The 17,572-nt window shown below is 46.1% G+C and overlaps 4 protein-coding genes across 4 annotated transcripts; 2 read left to right on the forward strand and 2 right to left on the reverse strand.

Annotated features, from left to right (window-relative positions):
* Nucleotides 1-259: 259 nt before the first annotated feature.
* LOC106653734 (UPF0193 protein EVG1) lies at nucleotides 260-1,357 on the forward strand. Its single transcript, XM_014373271.1, has 5 exons — nucleotides 260-356; nucleotides 462-598; nucleotides 749-839; nucleotides 922-1,065; nucleotides 1,134-1,357. Exons 1-5 carry the CDS (start codon nucleotides 260-262, stop codon nucleotides 1,355-1,357), a joined length of 693 nt encoding a protein of 230 aa, XP_014228757.1.
* A 5,517-nt stretch (nucleotides 1,358-6,874) lies between these two features.
* On the reverse strand, nucleotides 6,875-7,623 carry LOC111693947 (cathepsin G-like). Its single transcript, XM_023460215.1, has 2 exons — nucleotides 7,126-7,623; nucleotides 6,875-7,054 (listed from the first exon to the last, which is right to left on the reverse strand). Exons 1-2 carry the CDS (start codon nucleotides 7,621-7,623, stop codon nucleotides 6,875-6,877), a joined length of 678 nt encoding a protein of 225 aa, XP_023315983.1.
* A 524-nt stretch (nucleotides 7,624-8,147) lies between these two features.
* LOC106653742 (ankyrin-1-like) lies at nucleotides 8,148-13,302 on the forward strand. The gene is made up of 2 exons (XM_014373286.2): nucleotides 8,148-10,085; nucleotides 11,144-13,302. Exons 1-2 carry the CDS (start codon nucleotides 8,853-8,855, stop codon nucleotides 13,181-13,183), a joined length of 3,273 nt encoding a protein of 1,090 aa, XP_014228772.2. The 5' UTR covers nucleotides 8,148-8,852; the 3' UTR covers nucleotides 13,184-13,302.
* Nucleotides 13,303-13,337: 35 nt separating this feature from the next.
* Nucleotides 13,338-16,772, reverse strand: LOC111693949 (cytochrome P450 6a2-like). The gene is made up of 4 exons (XM_023460218.1): nucleotides 16,525-16,772; nucleotides 15,712-16,452; nucleotides 14,296-14,526; nucleotides 13,338-14,222 (listed from the first exon to the last, which is right to left on the reverse strand). Exons 1-4 carry the CDS (start codon nucleotides 16,703-16,705, stop codon nucleotides 13,786-13,788), a joined length of 1,590 nt encoding a protein of 529 aa, XP_023315986.1. The 5' UTR covers nucleotides 16,706-16,772; the 3' UTR covers nucleotides 13,338-13,785.
* Between the last annotated feature and the right edge of the window lie 800 nt (nucleotides 16,773-17,572).

Consider the following 17,572-nt stretch of genomic DNA (forward strand, 5'->3'; position numbering starts at 1 on the left):
ATATCGTGTCGCCGGTGTATCGCGTCAAGCGCACACGCTTTTATGCCGCTTATGTATGCATTTACAGCTCGAGGAAAGGATTTGGCTTTCCTTGCCTCGCGCGCGCAGATGCTTAACAATCGGCTTCGCAAGCTCTGCCGCGGAGTATTTGCTGTAATTGCTGTGTGCAACGTCGACGGGTGAATAAACAATAGCCGGACCGACATTTAATAGACATAAAACCGAAGGACGCGAACGAGAGAGAGATCATCGTGTCAGCATGGAGAGGCCGGAGCAGAGAGTCGGTATCGGCGTGGGAGCTTTTCACAATCCACCCAGAGCGAGCTACAGCGACGAGACCCAGAACCTTATCAAAGGTACATAACTAATTGACTGTATTTTCTAAGATATCGATAACCTATAATTAATATACCTCTCGCGCTAATAATCCCGTTGTTGGTGCGAACGTGCGTGCGTTCCAGTGTTGATGGAAGAATCGAAGCTCTCGATGATGCAGAGAAAATCGATTCAGGACGTGCTCAATAAAGGAGCGCCTCTGCCACCGCCGCAGCCCAAGACAACGAAGCCAAATAACTATGCCAATCAAGCTCAAGTGCAAGTACGTCCGAGCGCGTATATATTATACGTATTTTAGCTTCCGATCTCGTTTATTATTCGACGTGGCTCGATTTACGAAAGACGCGATCCGTTTCCTTTATACCGATACGTGCTTTGAACAACGCAATCGCTCGTCGTTTTCAAGGTGGAGTATCCGTCGGTCTGGAAGCGAAGATCGAGGGAGATCATAGCCAGCAGCGGAGCTTACGAGAGGGAGCAGTACAGGCGCACGTCACCGCTTCGTGAGTTTAATATAGAGAACAAAAGAAAGAGTCGATGAGGATTTCGATGATGTTCGATAATGAGGAAAATAATTGATTGCAGCCAACAAAGACAGGCAGAAAAGACACTTGGCCTGCATGATGGCTTACGGCAAAGACATGCCACCGACGCCAAGGCAGCAGGGATACATGCCGAAGCCCAGAAAACCGCTGCAGCTCGAGCCCAACGAAGATCCTTTCAAAGACGGTACGTAGAAAAAAATTAATAGCGCACGTTGAGCTCTCATTTTCTTCGTTCTTCCAATATGAATACAGTCGTGCGAGGCATTCAAGAGAGGATCGAGTTTCTCCACGACATGGAGTGTCTGGGCCTCGGCAAGAAGTACCGGCCGATCATGCACCAGGAGATCGCCCAGAAGATCCGTCTGATCGAGTCGATGGACAAGGACCGATCGCGTCAGGTCAGCCAGGAGCTCGAGCAGTTCAAGATCGAGCGGCCGCCGCCGAAACCGTTTCCCCTCGGCGATCTGGACGAATGAATTTTTTTGTGCTTTCACGAGAGCTTTTGTAATCTTTTTTTTTTCAATTTATATGCCAAAAGTACAAAGAATAATAAAGCGCGTGTATATCAACTGTCATTTTGTGTAACGAGTGTGAAATTCCTTGAGTACACGGTTCGTTTATAAAGAGTCGCTGAAAAATTGCAATCGACAATGCGTCAAAGAGTTCGTAAATCCGCTCCGTACGACGGCGAACTTGGTACATACTCTTCTATTTCATACGTAGACAAACTACCTCTCGGAGAGAAAGCCCGCTTTCTCCTGCGTCTCTTTATTATACACCTAGCCTCGACACATAATAAAAACCACTATACTACTCGGAGAGCGTGATTATCGCAACAGCGGAGAATTTTTTTTCAGGTTGACATCTCTCCTATTCCGCGCTAAAAAGGTAATCGTTCAAAAACGAGTTTTTTTTTTCGTTCAGCCGCATTTCGTCACGCTCGTTATCACCTCGTGGCTCGTTCATTCTCATCAGGTATAATAAAACGACGAAAAAAATAAGCTTAACGATATCGGACGATTTTCTTTGATGAAAATTTTTACGGACGAACGAAAGTAACGTGAAAAGTCGTCCAAAATCTCTGCCCGACTTTCCGCGCGAGACGATTTCCTATAATACGATCGGTGCGATCCGCTCTCTGTTCTCCTCCGCGCGAGTGAGAGGCAAACTGCGCTCGATCCACTGCATGTAGAGTATGCTATCTAACGCTACAGCACCACTACATATACGATACGTATACGCGCTGATGAAAAGAAAAAAAAATGTACTCAGCCTCGTAAGAGAGCGAAAGACAGAGAGAGGGAACCTGTTATATGTATATTCGCTGTACAAGAGAGTGGGCGAATATATATATACGAGTAAAAGAGAGAGAGAGAGAGAGTCCCGCTAATGTCAGTGTGTGTGTGCTGTGTGTGCACGGAGTATAGACTGGGGCCACGGAGCGCAGTGGAGGAGGCCTATATATCCTCGGCGGCGGCGCGCAGTCAGTGGCCCGCGGAGCGTCTTTTCGCTTGGTACACATTGTGTATGTGTGTATACACATATGTGTGTAATGTAACGCGCCCGCGCGTATATTACTCCGCATGTATGTGTACACAATATAGAGTAAAGCAGCGCAGTCTCATATACACGTGCTCTCTGTCTGTCTCGTTGTATGTACAGCGATAGACCGAGCGACATCGTGTACGATACGAGTGTAATATCGCACAGATGCGTGCTGCATTTGGCAAATTGCCCAAGAAAAAGAATATAGGTGCCGCGAATAAAGTGCCCCGTTAATTTAATAGTAATAATGATGATGAAAGTGGAGTGGCCTGTGTGATGTGCGTGCACGACGTCAACAACAACAACAACAGCAACGACGAGGCTTGAGTGCGACAAGTGTTTACGCGTGTATATGTGTGCGTTTGTGTACATGTGTCAGACTTACACCAGTCAGTCCTGTGCACGAGTGATCCAAGCGTCTAGCAGCAAGAGTTCGGAGTTTATATTACAGGCAGCAGAGGATAGAGAAAGAGTGAGATAGAGAGGAAGAGGAGCCAAGCATCGTCGTCGTAGTCGTCGTCACGGCGCGCGCAACATGGCGGCGACCGACCTGTCGTCCGGTACGTACGTACGTGTTTGTGTGTGTGTGCGCGCAAAAAATTCAATCAGCTGTGCGCTGCAAGGCGAATTTTCAATATCCTCGATCGCATATAGACTTAGAAAAATTAAAATTAGACGTAGACCATAGATCGAATGTCAAGTTTACGATTTATCCACGTGTGTCTACGAATGTACTTGCGCGTGCGAGATCGTTGACACCTGTCGGCGCGCTCGCGAGATCATCGTCGAGTATCAGCTGCGTAGCAGAGCGCGAGAGGCTTTTCGCTCGCTTGATATTCCTTTTCGTTGTACTTTTTTTTCGTATAAATTCACGAGCTTTGGGAAACGCCGAGAGAACGAGAAAGATAGCGCCGAGAGTCGAGGACAACCGGTTTACTCCGCGCCTGGGATACCGCGTTGATGACTTTCGCCCGATCGATCGGTTATTGGTATATTATTTTATTTTTTTTTTTATCCGTCAAGTTTCTGTTGTTGTTTTTCGTGAATTCCTTGAAATCGCCTTGAACTAATCGCGACGAAGAGACGCTCGCTTCACACACAATTATATAAAGTTTTTTCCACAAAGATATATGTACACAAACTCGTGCATAAATAATCATTTTTCTGTGTAAACGCGCGTATCATAACATAACATGATGCTCGGCTGCGATAACGAAATCTGCGCGCGAGCTTAACGCGACTGCATAAACGGCGGGCTATAATTTACGATACTATAATGCGACGATAAAATAATCGAGCTCGTGAGAAAAAAATGCGCCTGTATATTCGCAATAATAATAATAACGCGTATGCTTTGAATTAAGCTTTTCTATACATCGGAAGATAATAATACGTGCGATACAAGCAGGACGAAAAAATTTCCAGTAATACAACACAGGCCATACGCGTATTAATGTTTTTTATTTATTTGTTTTTTTTTGTTGTATCGAATAAAAACGTGTCGAATGCGCGGCATAGCACGCGCGGTGCAGCAATTAATCTCTCTCTCTTTCCCTTTCTCCGGCTGTTTGCGCACATGTGCGCCAAAAGAAGCAAAAAAAATGAAATAAGCTCGCAACAACGTGTATACACAGTAGAGTCGCGATTACTTCATCGCGGCGCATTTACGCAAATATATTATCTTACATTTACAATATATATAATACAGCGCAAGCACACAGACGGATTTTTTATATCGGTATTTCCTTCCAGTCGGCGCGCGGGGTCGGATAAAAAAATCTCTCTCTCTCTCTCTCTCACACACTCGTGACGATCGTGCACCGTGCAGAAGCGCGAGTACATAAAATACATACGCGATTTATAACATTATTATGATGTTAGCCTCTCTCTCTTGGTGTATGCGCGCGCCCGCTTCGAACGTGACGTTATTATGTATTTGATATACACACGTATACTTGCACACGTGTGTGTGAGTGTGATGTATTAATGTGCGAAAGATGTGCTTCTCCTCCGAGCTCAGCTCTTCCCTCCCTTTTTTTTACATATACACTATGTTCTTCTTTATTAAGAGAGAGATGACTTGTTTTTAGATTGCGACAAAAGCGGATGTCGCCCATCCTCCAGTCGTATGTGTACATATGAATATGTGCAGCGAGTTACACATGTGTATACGCTACAACTGCGATACGTACATATACTTCTTTTTTTATTTCACACGCGCGACAAATGTTCCGCCGCTCTGCGCTTGTGTGGTGATATCGCATCGCAGTATAGTCATTATATTATTATGAGCGCTGCTTTTATAATCATGAGCTTGCGGATTTCGATTCGTGTTGCGAGTTCGATCGAAAAATTGCAGAAAAATAACACACACACACACACCGAATTCGTCGGAAGCACGACGCATCTTTTCTTAGCATTTTCATTTTTCTTTTTCATTGGCCAAAATACACGACACACAGGGTATCGTTACTCGCATACGTACCGTTACACCGAGTGAAATAATCGAGCGCAGCATCTCTGCATGCTGCATCGAGTTTCTAATCGCTAACAACCGCATTACAGGCATTATATATTCTCGATCTCGTGACCGCACGAGACTCTCGCTATTGTCTCGTCCGACTTGAAGCGACGTTTTTATCATTGTTTTTTTTTTTCTCTTCGTCGACAGGATCGATACCGGCTTACTATCGCGACGTCTACGAGAAGATCTGCTCGCCGAGCAGCGGCAACGTCGAGCGCGAGGTCTTCAAGTCGCTGCTCGTCAAGTCTCAGCTAGCCAGTCCCGTCCTCAGCCAGGTAAGAGATGCATTCTTTTTACACTTTTTTTTCTTTATTTTTCATCGCACGATGTAAAGCACGATGTACGCGTGCGATCCGATAATGCAATCGCGTTATCTACCTCTCGAAAAATGAAAACAAACGAAAAAAGTTACATCACGATAATGTAATATCGCGCGCAGCCGCGGTTACTGGAGCAAAAATCACGAGCGATTAACTTATGAAAAGTGCAGGTATAAAGGAAGTAGAAAAAAAAAATCGAGAAAGTAAAAATTTGCGTATAAACTCGAACGATCATCGTTGCGGAAAAACCACACTCGAATCTTGACGACTGGCGCGCGCAAGGACGCGTCTTATTTATTTGTTTATCTTTTTTCGCTTCCTTTCGCTCTCGGTTTATACACGCGCGGCAGCATATTTAAACATTATATACACACCGGTGCACGTGTACTTATGCATATATCGACGATTTCTCGAGTGTGTGCACAGTAGTAGCTGCTGCTGCTGCTGCTGCGCTCACCCAAGTATATACGAAGATAGGCATATACGAGATATATAGTATATTCGACGATTGGCGCAAGGTCGGCCGCGCGCACTCCGCACCGACGTCGTGCGTACATTTTATATAAACGAGATGACGACGCTGACTTCTTCATATAATCGACGTGTACGTAGTATGTACTGCCTTAGTAGCACTGCACACTCGAGTGCGTCTCCGCGTGTGTCGCAGCGTCGTCGTGCGGCCGTACATCTCGTTGCATTGCAAAAGATTGAATCCGATGTTACGAGCGCTTGATGAAATAAGTGTCGTACACTGCGGGTAGTTGTTTTTTTTTTTTTACTTCCATTTCTCTACTTCGTATTTACATGAAACGATAATACATCTCTTTCTCTTTCCGAGCCACTTATTTTTATCATCGTGCATTGCGATTCGAAAATTATCAATCGGCCCGGTACACCCGAGTTAACTTATAAGTATGAGCCACGAGAGAATGTATCGATTCGATTTTTTCTTCCTCTTATATAGAGGCTTTATAATAAACTTTGCTATATAGAAGCTTCGTAATGAGTTTTTGAACGAGGTGCATTTAATGAAAATTTGGATTACGTTTTTGTGGTTTATGCGTCCGAAGAAATGTCAACAATGTAAAAAGTTATTGAGTATGTTTTGATGTTGTTCTAACTAGAGTGTCCTTTACTGTATGTTCGAAAGTCTCAGTTTCAATAATTTTATGGACTTGATACGAAAAACAAGTAAAATAAACAAAATTACTAATGAGTTTTTGAGGTGAAGGCTCTTTGCCCAATGCTTTCAAAAATATTTGCCTACGGATTTTTTTAATTACTACGTCTTTTCAATTCCATTTCTTGCTCAGTATTATACAGTTTTAAGGGAAAAAGAATTTTTACATTAATACAGCTCACAAAAACAGCTGTTCTGCAATGAATGGATTAAAAAGATGCAATGGGAAGAAGAATAAGAAGAAAAATCTAATTAAAAAGTAAAATTACACGTAATTTGTATGTTTATTTGTAAGCAATAAGAGTTTCAATAAATCTATTCATAAATATTTTATTAAAAAAAAAAACAAAAACAAAAAAGTCGCAAGGAGCTGAAAATTTGAAACTTTTACCTACATAACAGTTCAATTTTAATGTAATCACGCTTACGAGCGATAATCCACAACTTTGATAGTTAGGTCTATCTTTTCAGTCATAGCTCGCTTGATGAATTGCTCGTAGGCTCCGACTTTGGTGAAAATCGCGTCGGACGAGCGATCCGAGGGTACGTACGATAGAATACCAACGACGCCGGATTTGTGTACGTAGGGTGTGCCATCGTCACCCTGTATTGGAATAATAATTTATAAAAAAATGTACAGGAAACACATCTACATCATCGACGAGCATCAATTACCCGACAAACAGCGGAACCCTCGTTGGCATCCGTCACCGCTGCGCAAAAGACGCTGTCGTCTTCGCCGAGCAGATACTTGACGCCGCAGGTCTCGTCATCGATCGGCTTCATCATCGTGTACTTGAGCTTCCTCGGGTCCTCGTTGCGACTGCAACCGTAACCGGCCACCAGCGAAGTGTCGCCTGCACCCAAGACGTGACTCCTCGGCAACGGTGATATCCTCAAGGCGCACGAGTCCGGCGGCTTCACGACGCTTCGCGCCAACTTCACCACGGCGATGTCCGCCCTGTCGTAGATGCCGGCCATGCCGCCGTCCGATTTCTTGTACTCCGCCGGGACGTAGACGCGCAGCACCTCGACGCCGATGCGCGACGTCCCGATGTCGGGCGCGCCCACCTGGGCCCTGATCGTCCGCTCGCGGATCAGCTCGCCCGTGCGCGAGTCGACGAAGCAGTGCGCGGCCGAGACGGCGAACTGCGCGCCGACGATGGCGCCCATGCAGAAGCTCCGCTGGCCCAGCTCGTCGTGAAAGCTCACGAGGTATACGGGAACTGCAGGTTGTCGGCGGTCAGCGCGCAGATGATCGCCTCCACGGCTGCGCGCGTATACAGGAATGGTTTATCAAAATCGATGAATCTCGTGATTTTTATCTCGAGAGAGATTACTTACCGATTTTTCGAAAACAAAGAAGCAATAGGAAGGGGAGAGCTCGCATTTTGCGCCCGAGTGATACCACGCACAAGTATAATCTTTTTCTTTTCGTTTTTTACGTCGCGAGCCGCGGCGCGCGATCGTACGCACGAGAAATCGTGCGCGCGGCCGATTTAATGGCCGGAGATCGACGCAATACAAACTTATTACCGTCACTGCGTGTCTTTCGAGTTTACGTTTATTGCGAGCGGCATGCCGATCCGACGCTAATACCAAAAAGTGCGACTTACATCGCGTACTCGTATGCACAAGAGTCCAAAAATATAGTGGACGAGCGGCGATTTTTAGAATGGAAGGCTATGAAGTACCAGTTCTAGATTATTGTTGAACAATTATTTTAACTAATTCAAGATCCCTCGAGGACGTATAATGCAATGCTTCTATGTGCTGGTACATAGTCGATTCGGTCGATATTTTTATGGTCCACGATAGTTACAAACGGAAATTTATTATAATCTTTGATAAATTATTAATTTTTCAGAGTAAGGACTTCGTGAATGAAATATAGTCATTACCCAAATTGATACTTATTTACTCAATTTTAAAACGTCTTTTAAATGCAAACTTTTTACTACATTTATCTTATAAGTCAATGAAATTTTCGGCGCTTTATACAAGAAGATCTTAACATTTCTCTCGTCGAACGCGAAACGTTTATACACGTGTTTATAATCGAAGCCGTAAAATTCGGTTAGAAAGGAGCGCCAATTCAGCCGTGTGCCATTGTTGTTATTGCCTGTACCTATATTATGTTATTAAAACGAGCTGCTTCTGCTACTTTGGATCGACGTTTTCAATTAGATACCAAAATCAACGACTTATTCTCGTTCTAAACTCGAGCCTACTCGTATCTCCTATAAACCTCGGGTTCATTCTTCTATATATTTTTTTAATAATCTCTATGTATCTATCGTATATAGAGTAAGTGAATAGTCGCATCGACCGCAGCAAGTGTGGTTTTCGTTATAGAAAAAATAAACTCAAATTATTAGTGACTGTGCAAGTTGTGCCCGAGTATGGAAAACGAAACGGTGTTCGTTATGGATCGGTATGGATCGTTAGAAGAACATTTCAGAGAATTGAAAGACGAGACGAATTTGGACGTACCGGGTTTGCGATACGCGTTTTTCGGTATCATCAATATGATGATTCGATGGTGGAAAGGACCGCCGCCGAATCTTCTGGACGCCTTCACGGCCGAAGAGATGGATAGATATCTCATGTGCGCCGTGGAGGACACCTTCAGCCGGGAGGTGGACAGAATAGGATTCGTCGAGTACGTGGGCGAGACCGGCTACAGGGACGCGCCTCCCGGGACGGGCCCACCGGCCAAGTATCGCTTCACGCCGCTGCATCGTCTGTTCTACAACAGCCATACCTTCGCCGACTGGAACCGCATGGCGCGCGCCCTCTTTCGCATCTACGACCGTTTCAGCGTGAACTGCGTGGACCCCGGTTACCCGGACCCACCGGCCATCAACGTGTCGCACCTGCACGTGGCCTGCTGCATCAGCGACGGCCGCCACGACGTCGTGGAGAGATTCCTGGCGATCGGCCAGGACCCGAACTGCTACACGAGGAACGGCGTGACGCCGCTGCAACTGGCACTGACGCTGCGCGACCGCGGCCTCGTGGAGCTGCTGCTCAAACGAGGCGCCAAGCCGCATCTCGAGATCGACGGCGCCGTGTCGCTGTCCGCACTGCACCTGCTCTGCTGGATCTGCGGCGACGATCACGAAATGGCGAGAACGTTGTTCCGCGTCTGCGCCGAGGTGGGCAAGCCCCTGGACGTCAACGCCCGGGATTTCGCGGGCGACACGGCGCTGCACGTGGCGCTGATCCACGGCTGCAGCCAGGAGCTGCTGCGACTGCTGCTGGAGCGCGGGGCCGATCCGAACGCGCTCAATCACTCGGGCGCGAGCCCCCTGCACTACATCTGCCAGAGGCGCCAGTACGACTTCGGCTTTCTCGTGTATTTCTGCCAGCTGGTGCACCATTACGGGAAGGCCGTGTACGTCGACTTTGCGGACTCGAGGGGCTGGACGCCGCTGCACACGGCGCTGCGCGCGGGCAACAGCGGCGCCGCCGTGTTCCTGCTGCAGAGCCGCGCCGACACGAACGCGGTCGATTACAACGGATGCACCCTCGACAGCATCATCGACACCGAGCTCACCGACGAGCAGGCGCGTGTGTACTTGCGGCTCGAGTTGCAGAGAGCCCGGCAACGGCAAGCCAACGAGAATGGCCGACTATGAGTCGAGAGCGTGTACTCACGCAGTCACGGAGGAGGAACTTAACGAACGACGATTTTTTTCTTCTTCCGACGACGGCTGCAGGCGAAAAAACTTCAACGAGAGATGTAATAACCGTGTGAAATATAATGACGATTAGTCGAGGCTGCGTAGTTTACATAATATAATGTTCAAATAAACGAATTGTAAAAATGAGTTTCGACTTTTCATAAATGGCTATACACCTTCGCTTCGGACGCCGTTGCAGATTCTTGTGGTCTGAAAAGGAAGAAATAAGGTTTACGAAATTGTCCTCGAAGTGTTATTTCACTAATTCTATGACTTTTTTTGATTTCTTCGCATCCCGAATTTTATCAATACGGCTGTAACCTTTACTTACTTTGCTTACCACTTTCTATCTCGAAAAGGAACGATTCTTGCACGAGAAAAAATACGAAGTAACAGAGACTTATAGAAAAGAGAGCATCTAGAAAAGCTCACGCACTTATAATCTCCTGGTATCTTAGATTTTTCTACGGAAAATTGGTCATAACAGAGAGTCGCGTTAAATCTGTACATATTTTTGTCTCTCCACAGAATATTTCGATGGTTTCTGAGTTATAGCGATTTAATCATTCAAACTTAAAATTGCAGCAAAAGATGAGTACTTTTCTGGTTCAAGTTTTAGAAACAAACTTTTTTGCAATTTCACAAACTGTTTCAAACAGTTTAAATGTTAAATGATAAAACATTTTTTTCATATTTCATATGTGTTTATAATCAAAGTCGTTAAATTCGGTCAGAAAAGAGCATCGGCTCAGCCGTGTGTTATTGTTGTTATTACCTATACGTATATTATGTTATTCAAACGAGCTGCTTCTGCTACTTTGGATCGACGATTTTAATTAGATACCAAAGTCAACGACTTATTCTCGTTCTAAGCTCGGGCCTACTCGTATTTCCTATAAATCTCGGGTTCACTCTTCTATATTTTTTTTAATAATCTCTATGTATCTATCGTATATAGAGTAAGTGAATAGTCGCATCGACCGCAGCAAGTGTGGTTTTCGTTATAGAAAAAACAAACTCAAATTATTAGTGACTGTGCAAGTTGTGCTCGAATAGGAAAAATAATAGAAATGAAAGCTCTAGATTGGAGGAGCTTGATAAGCATTGCCAGTCGAGCGAGCGAAGAGGAAAAACGCCGATTGCTCCTTGATGGTATATATCGTGTTGTCGAGAATTGGCAGGGCCCATTACCAGATCTTTTAGAGATCTTTCGACCCGAAAAAATCGAGTGTCTTCTCTCGTACGCCGTAACGGACCAAGAGGGCGACGAGAAGGCAAGAATACGATTCATCAAGTTCGTGGTTGACTCCGGCTACAGAGACCAGCACAAAATTGGCACAGACGGCCGGTACGTGTTGCGTCGCACCACACCGATACATCTTGTTTTACGCGCCAAAATCGACAACTGGGATGCAACTGCGACCAACATGGTCCAGTTGCTATTTGAAATCTACGACAGATTTGATTTGAACTACACCGACGAAGGAGGATTCACCCATTTTCAGGCGGCTTGCTCTATCCCTGATGGACACCAACTCGTCTGGAAAATGATCCATCGAGGGCAGAATCCTCATTCGCTGCTACGATCAGCTCTGCGAACTGCGAAGTGGGCCATGGAGCTGCTGATAAGAGGCGCCGATCCTACTTGGGTCGATGCCGATGGATCCACTGCTCTGCACTTTATTTGCCGGGATAATCGCTTGGACTTGCTGAGGTTATTCTTCGAGATCGTCGATAAGCACAGAAAGGCAGTGCAGATCAATGTTCGTGACAGCCTAGGTAACACACCGCTGCACTTGGCTGTGGAGAGCGGCAAGGTGACGACGTTTAAATTACTGCTGACAAGAGGCGCCGATGTGAATTCGGTCAACGAAGAAGGATCGACACCACTGCACATTATGTGCCGGAAGAGTCGCATTGACTTGCTGACGTTATTCTTCAAGATCGTCGATAAGCACAAAAAGGCAGTGCAGATCAATGTCCGTGACAGCTTGGGTAACACACCGCTGCACTTGGCTCTGAAGAACGGCTCCTTGAAGACGTCTGAAATACTGCTGACAAGAGGCGCCGATCCGAACTCAGCCAACCAAGAAGGATCGACACCTCTGCACATTATGTGCCGGAAGAGTCGCATTGACTTGCTGACGTTATTCTTCAAGATAATCGACGACATGCAGCAGACGGTGCTGATCGATGCTCAGGACGAGGATGGAGACACACCGCTGCACTTGGCTCTGAAGAACGGCTACTTGAAGACGTCTGAAATACTGCTAACAAGAGGCGCCGATCCGAACTCAGCCAACCAAGAAGGATCGACACCTCTGCACTTAATTTGCCGGAGAGTCGATGGCTACAATTTAATTAAGATATTATTCAAGATCGCAAACGACTTCGGGAAGCCAGTGTGGGTCAATATCCAAGATGAGGAGGGTAACACACCCCTGCACTTGGCTATAAGTCAAAAAAGCAAGAGGATGTCTGAAATACTAATGGTAAACGGCGCCAATCCGAATTTGGCCGATAAGGATGGATATACTGCTCTGCACCTCATTACCAAGACCAGAAACTACGAAGCGATGAAGCAATTCTTTGAGATCGTTGACAAAATGCAACAGACGGTGCAGATCGATGCTCAGGACAACAAAGGCTGGACACCATTGCACATGGCTGTGCATTCGGGCCCCAGAAGTAAGTTTCAATTGCTGCTGAGCAGGGGCGCTGATCCAAATGTCACCAATCAGTATGGACAGACTCCGCTGTCTTTGGCTTTGTTCAACGCAAACACGAAGATTGCCGAAGATCTTTTGTGGGCAGACGCTGATCCGAATTCGGCCGATAACAAGGGATGGACTCCTCTGCACGTCATTTGCGTTAAATGCACTTGGTTTTTGGAAACGTTCTTTAGAATCAACGCGGAAAGACAGCAACCAGTGGAGATCAATGCCAAGACCATCGATGGTAGAACACCATTGAACTTGTTAATGAATCGCACCAACTACCAGGAAGCGTCGCGATATTTGGAGGCACTAGGCGCCGAGCTTGAATAAAAATGAAAGATTGACTGCCAATCTGTGAATTAGCGACGATAAACACGTCTGCCTTATTTTTTGGGGTTTAGTGTTATTTACGGTCAAATAAATAAAAAATTGTTTTTCTTTCAATTAAATTTCGTGGGAAAATGTTTTTTCTCCCCATTTTTATTATAACCTTTGCAATCAATTCAATTTTTAATTTCGAAGTAGAATGCCTTATACGAAAAAACAAAACCCGAGGGCACACTCTGAAACGACGTCTACCAAGTGGAGATCAAAACATACATCAAAAATATAATCATGAGATAAAAATTATACTACAGTGCAATCGAAAACTTGAATACGTTAAAAAAGCGCAAACACAAGAATGTTGTTGGGTAGTCGAATTTTTCTCGACTCGAGTCGAGTGAAACTCTAAATATCCTTGATTTTTTCGCTTACTTATTTTTCGTCTTAAAAAGATAAATCAATCTCTCAGGCGGTGTTACGGGGTGAAAAACTTTTTTATTCTTTGTTTCATCCTGTAGACAGGAGTGCGATACGACTCGGTTATAAAACTGTACAAATTTATAATCTCTCGGCAGAATGACTCGCCCCCGCACAAAGGCCAAGAGTCTTTAATCATCGTCGGTTCGCTTTCTTCGTCTTTCCGCGCGCAGCAGCACGCCGTGCTTGGGTGTCTGCACCATGGTCTCGGTCTCCATCGCGCAGGGCAGCCTCGTCTCGTCGCTCACGCGAAACTCGAAGTGGCCCAGCAGACTGACGAGCGCCTGCTTGGCCTGCAGCAGGCCGAAGCGCTTGCCGATGCAGTTACGCGGGCCCGCGCCGAACTGCAGCTGCGCCGTGCTGCACCAGGCCGCGACGTTCTCGCGCCTCCAGCGCTCGGGATCGAACTCGTGGGGTCGCGGATAGATGTCCGGGTCGTGGTGCACGCCGTGGCTCGATATCACCAGGCGCATGCCCCTGGGCACGGTGTAGCTCGTGCCCGGTATCCGGTACTCCTCGACGCAGAGCCGGTTGAGAAAGGCCACCGCCGAATATTTTCTGAACGTTTCTGCACAATGCATTTCAACGGATATGTATAAATATATCAATTTTCTTTTTGCGCGCGCGTACGGATCGCTTACCCGACAACACCATGTCCAGATACTCCATCGACTCGATCTTCTCGAAGGTGAAGCCTTCCGGACCGTCGGCGACCTGGTCGATCTCCCGCTGAAGCCTGTGCTGAATGTCCTGATTCATGGCGAGCTCCAGCAGAGCCCAGGTGGCCGTGGACGCGGACGTCTCGAAGCCGGCCAGGAAGAAGACGAAGGCTTGCGCGGCCGCCTCGCTCATACTCAGCAGATCTTGATCGTCTACGAAGTCGATTTATTTTTTTAGATACAATCCCAGATGAGAAATGTTCAATATTGATAAGGACTTAATGATCGTATAGTGTAAATTTTAAGCATTGACTGGTTTATTTTTGGTAATTTCTTTATAGTCCAGTCCAATTAGATCTGACTCTATGTTAAAAGTAAAAAAAATTGCAACTGGCGTTTCTCACCGGGATTCGTTAGGGTTCGATGGTAGGAATGAAGTAATAACAAATGCCACAGTTGAGTCGATTGGAATTTCAACAATTGAGCCCTTTGAGATTAGGAAAATCGGTTTTTCGGCTACAGATTGAAAACCCTACGTTTTATGAAAAAAAGTTTCAAACAAAAGTTGTAGGTCCTTGCAAGACCTTCAATTTGACATATATAACATTGAAAATCGGTTCATTTGTTTATTAAAAACGCCTCAATTGTCAATAACAATAAAAGGGACTTACAGACATCGCAAGAATACCTAGATGAACTCAAATCAAAGATAATTACTTCTAATTTTGTAATCTATGATAAAAATATGTTATTTTACAAAATTAGAAGTAATTATCTTTGATTTGAGCCCACCTAGGTATTCTTGCGATGTCTGTAAGTCCCTTTTATTGTTATTGACAATTGATGCGTTTTTAATAAACAAATGAACCGATTTCCAATGTTATATATGTCAAATTGAAGGTCTTGCAAGGACCTACAACTTTTGTTTGAAACTTTTTTTCATAAAACGTAGGGTTTTCAATCTGTAGCCGAAAATCCGATTTTCCTAATTTCAAAGGGCCCAATTGTAGAACTTCCAATCGACTCAACTGTGGCATTTGTTATTACTTCATTCCTACTATCGAACCCTAACGAATCCCAGTGAGAAACGCCGGTCGCGAATTTTTTCACGTTCAAAACTAATTTGACTGGACTATTACTTCATAAAATTTAGATCAGTTTTCAATCGGTTTTAAATACGATCAAAACCACTTTGAGCCTCTACCGATAGATGGCGAGTGTACCTTTATTAAAAAATCTGCAAGTGGCAAAGTTAAAATAATTGTATAAGTCGAGTGCTTTTTTAACGTTCAACAATCTCCATGGGTATGCCCTAATATTAAACATAAAAATTTCTACCAGATTACATAACGTATAAAATACTCGTTCAAATTGAATCAAATCCATATATATCATTACCCGTCGTCCTCTTGGCGCTCTGCTCCTCGCTCTCCTCCTCCGCCGCTGCGTCGTCGGCCTTCACCGAGCCGCGATCCATCAGCTCGATCAGCAGATTCATGAAGTCCTTCCTGTCGACCGGGGCCTCGCGACGACGCTCGACCATGTCCTTGAAGAGCTTGGCGAAGAAGTCACGCACCTCCCTGTGATAGAACGGCAGCGCCACGAGGCCCGGCAGCTCCGGCAGGAATATGCCCAGCAGCTGATTGAAGCGGCCGAACTCGAAGGCTCGCTCGCCTAACCGGCGAAACGCGTGATCCGGGTCCTTGAGGCTGTTGCAGTTGAAGCCGTAGACGACCGAGGATATGATGTCGGTCGTGTAGCGGCCCACGATGTCCTTCACCTCGAGCACCGATCGGCCGGATCTGAGCAGCTCCTCGTCGCAGGCCTCGACCATCTGCTGGCCGATCTCCGCCATCAGCGGATGGAACTGGCGCATCTTGTTGGGCGTGAAGGTCGGCGAGAACTTCTGCCTCAATCGGCGCCACTTGTGCTCCGGCTGAAGAAACAGATTGGCCGTCATCGGGTCGATCTTCTCCATGTTGCTGAGCCAGCCCCGATCGCAGAAGCGCGAGAACTCCTGGACGAGGACGGTGCGTATGAGGGCCGGATCGTTGATCATCAGCACGGGCCGGCCGAACACGTACAGGCCGTGGAACGGATAGTTGCGAAATTTGTCGTAGCTCTGCTTCAGCCAGTTTCCTTCATTTGTGATTCGACGACGATTAAAAAAAATGTACTTTTACATACATTGAAAAAAAAAAAAATGTTTACCCAGAGAGATCTTGGCCGTGATAAAGTCCCACGTCAGGTTGCCGAGCAGCAGCGAGGGCTGCTCGTGCGGCACTCCGTGCAGGGTCCAATAATTGAACACGAAGTGGCGCAGATAGATGTAGGTCAGGCCGACGATCGTCAGGATCAGCCAGAAGGTTTTACTCTCCAAAAATTCCCACATTTTGTACGATTACGATGATTCTCGACTATACAGGCGCGCACGCACACACACACGCGCGCGCGGGTGAACAGCACACGAAAACACTGCAAATATTTGTAAGCAAAATCGGTTGCCACATTGGCACACAACCTCTTGACACCGCTACTTATCTGCGACTGATACGATTTTCGCTTACACTCGCGAGGCAGCGGCGGCGAGAAAGAGAGAGAGAGAGAGAATCGAGCGTCAATATTATATATTTATTGTTATACGTGTGAATTTTATCATATCTCCGACCGAGGCTCCGACGTCTTGCATATGTAATACTTCATACCGATTCACATCTCGCGCTGCGTGCGAGCAAAACAATTCGAATTTAAGATCGATCGGTACAACATTTATAATATAATAATCGCATGGAGATTTTAATCGAACGATTACTTTTCGTGCACGACACAGATATGGAACTTGGTGGACAACAAGACGGGCTGCGTGACGAGGAGCGTCCTGTACAAGGCGCTGGCGCTGGTGGCCATGGCCCAGCAGGGCAAGCAGCCCAGCGACAAGCTGCTGGAGAACACGGAATCTCAAGGTGAATTTTTTTTCCATCGCGTAAAATCGATCGTAATATATCCAAATGCGAGATCGTGTTCGCACACGACGTATTTGAATTATTTTTGTCGTTATTGCAGAATTGCCGGTGCCGACGCTGGGCGATCTTCAGGACGTCGTGGCGCTGGCGCAACGACTGCAGAGGAGCTCCGACCCGACGAATCTCAACCTGTCCTACTCGGAGATCTGTGACTTGGACACGCTCGAGATCAATCTCGTGCCCGAGAAGAAGGGAATATTTCTGAAGCACGTCGAGTACCAGGTTACCAGCAAGGT

The sequence above is a fragment of the Trichogramma pretiosum genome, unplaced genomic scaffold, assembly GCF_000599845.2.
Source record: "Trichogramma pretiosum strain Unisexual culture from Peru unplaced genomic scaffold, Tpre_2.0 scaffold156, whole genome shotgun sequence".
Classification (NCBI taxonomy): Eukaryota; Metazoa; Arthropoda; class Insecta; order Hymenoptera; family Trichogrammatidae; genus Trichogramma; species Trichogramma pretiosum.

Coding starts and splice junctions, on each gene's coding strand:
- LOC106653734 (XM_014373271.1), top strand. CDS start 260: ATGGAGAGGCCGGAGCAGAGAGTCGGTATCGGCGTGGGAGCTTTTCAC. Junction 599..748: donor CCAATCAAGCTCAAGTGCAA/GTACGTCCGAGC, acceptor TTCAAGGTGGAG/TATCCGTCGGTCTGGAAGCG. Junction 840..921: donor CAGGCGCACGTCACCGCTTC/GTGAGTTTAATA, acceptor AATTGATTGCAG/CCAACAAAGACAGGCAGAAA.
- LOC111693947 (XM_023460215.1), bottom strand. CDS start 7,623: ATGGGCGCCATCGTCGGCGCGCAGTTCGCCGTCTCGGCCGCGCACTGC. Junction 7,055..7,125: donor AGGGTTCCGCTGTTTGTCGG/GTAATTGATGCT, acceptor ATTCCAATACAG/GGTGACGATGGCACACCCTA.
- LOC106653742 (XM_014373286.2), top strand. CDS start 8,853: ATGGAAAACGAAACGGTGTTCGTTATGGATCGGTATGGATCGTTAGAA. Junction 10,086..11,143: donor AAGCCAACGAGAATGGCCGA/CTATGAGTCGAG, acceptor TTTTCGTTATAG/AAAAAACAAACTCAAATTAT.
- LOC111693949 (XM_023460218.1), bottom strand. CDS start 16,705: ATGTGGGAATTTTTGGAGAGTAAAACCTTCTGGCTGATCCTGACGATC. Junction 14,527..15,711: donor GAGCGCCAAGAGGACGACGG/GTAATGATATAT, acceptor TCGACTTCGTAG/ACGATCAAGATCTGCTGAGT. Junction 14,223..14,295: donor TCTGGACATGGTGTTGTCGG/GTAAGCGATCCG, acceptor TGCATTGTGCAG/AAACGTTCAGAAAATATTCG.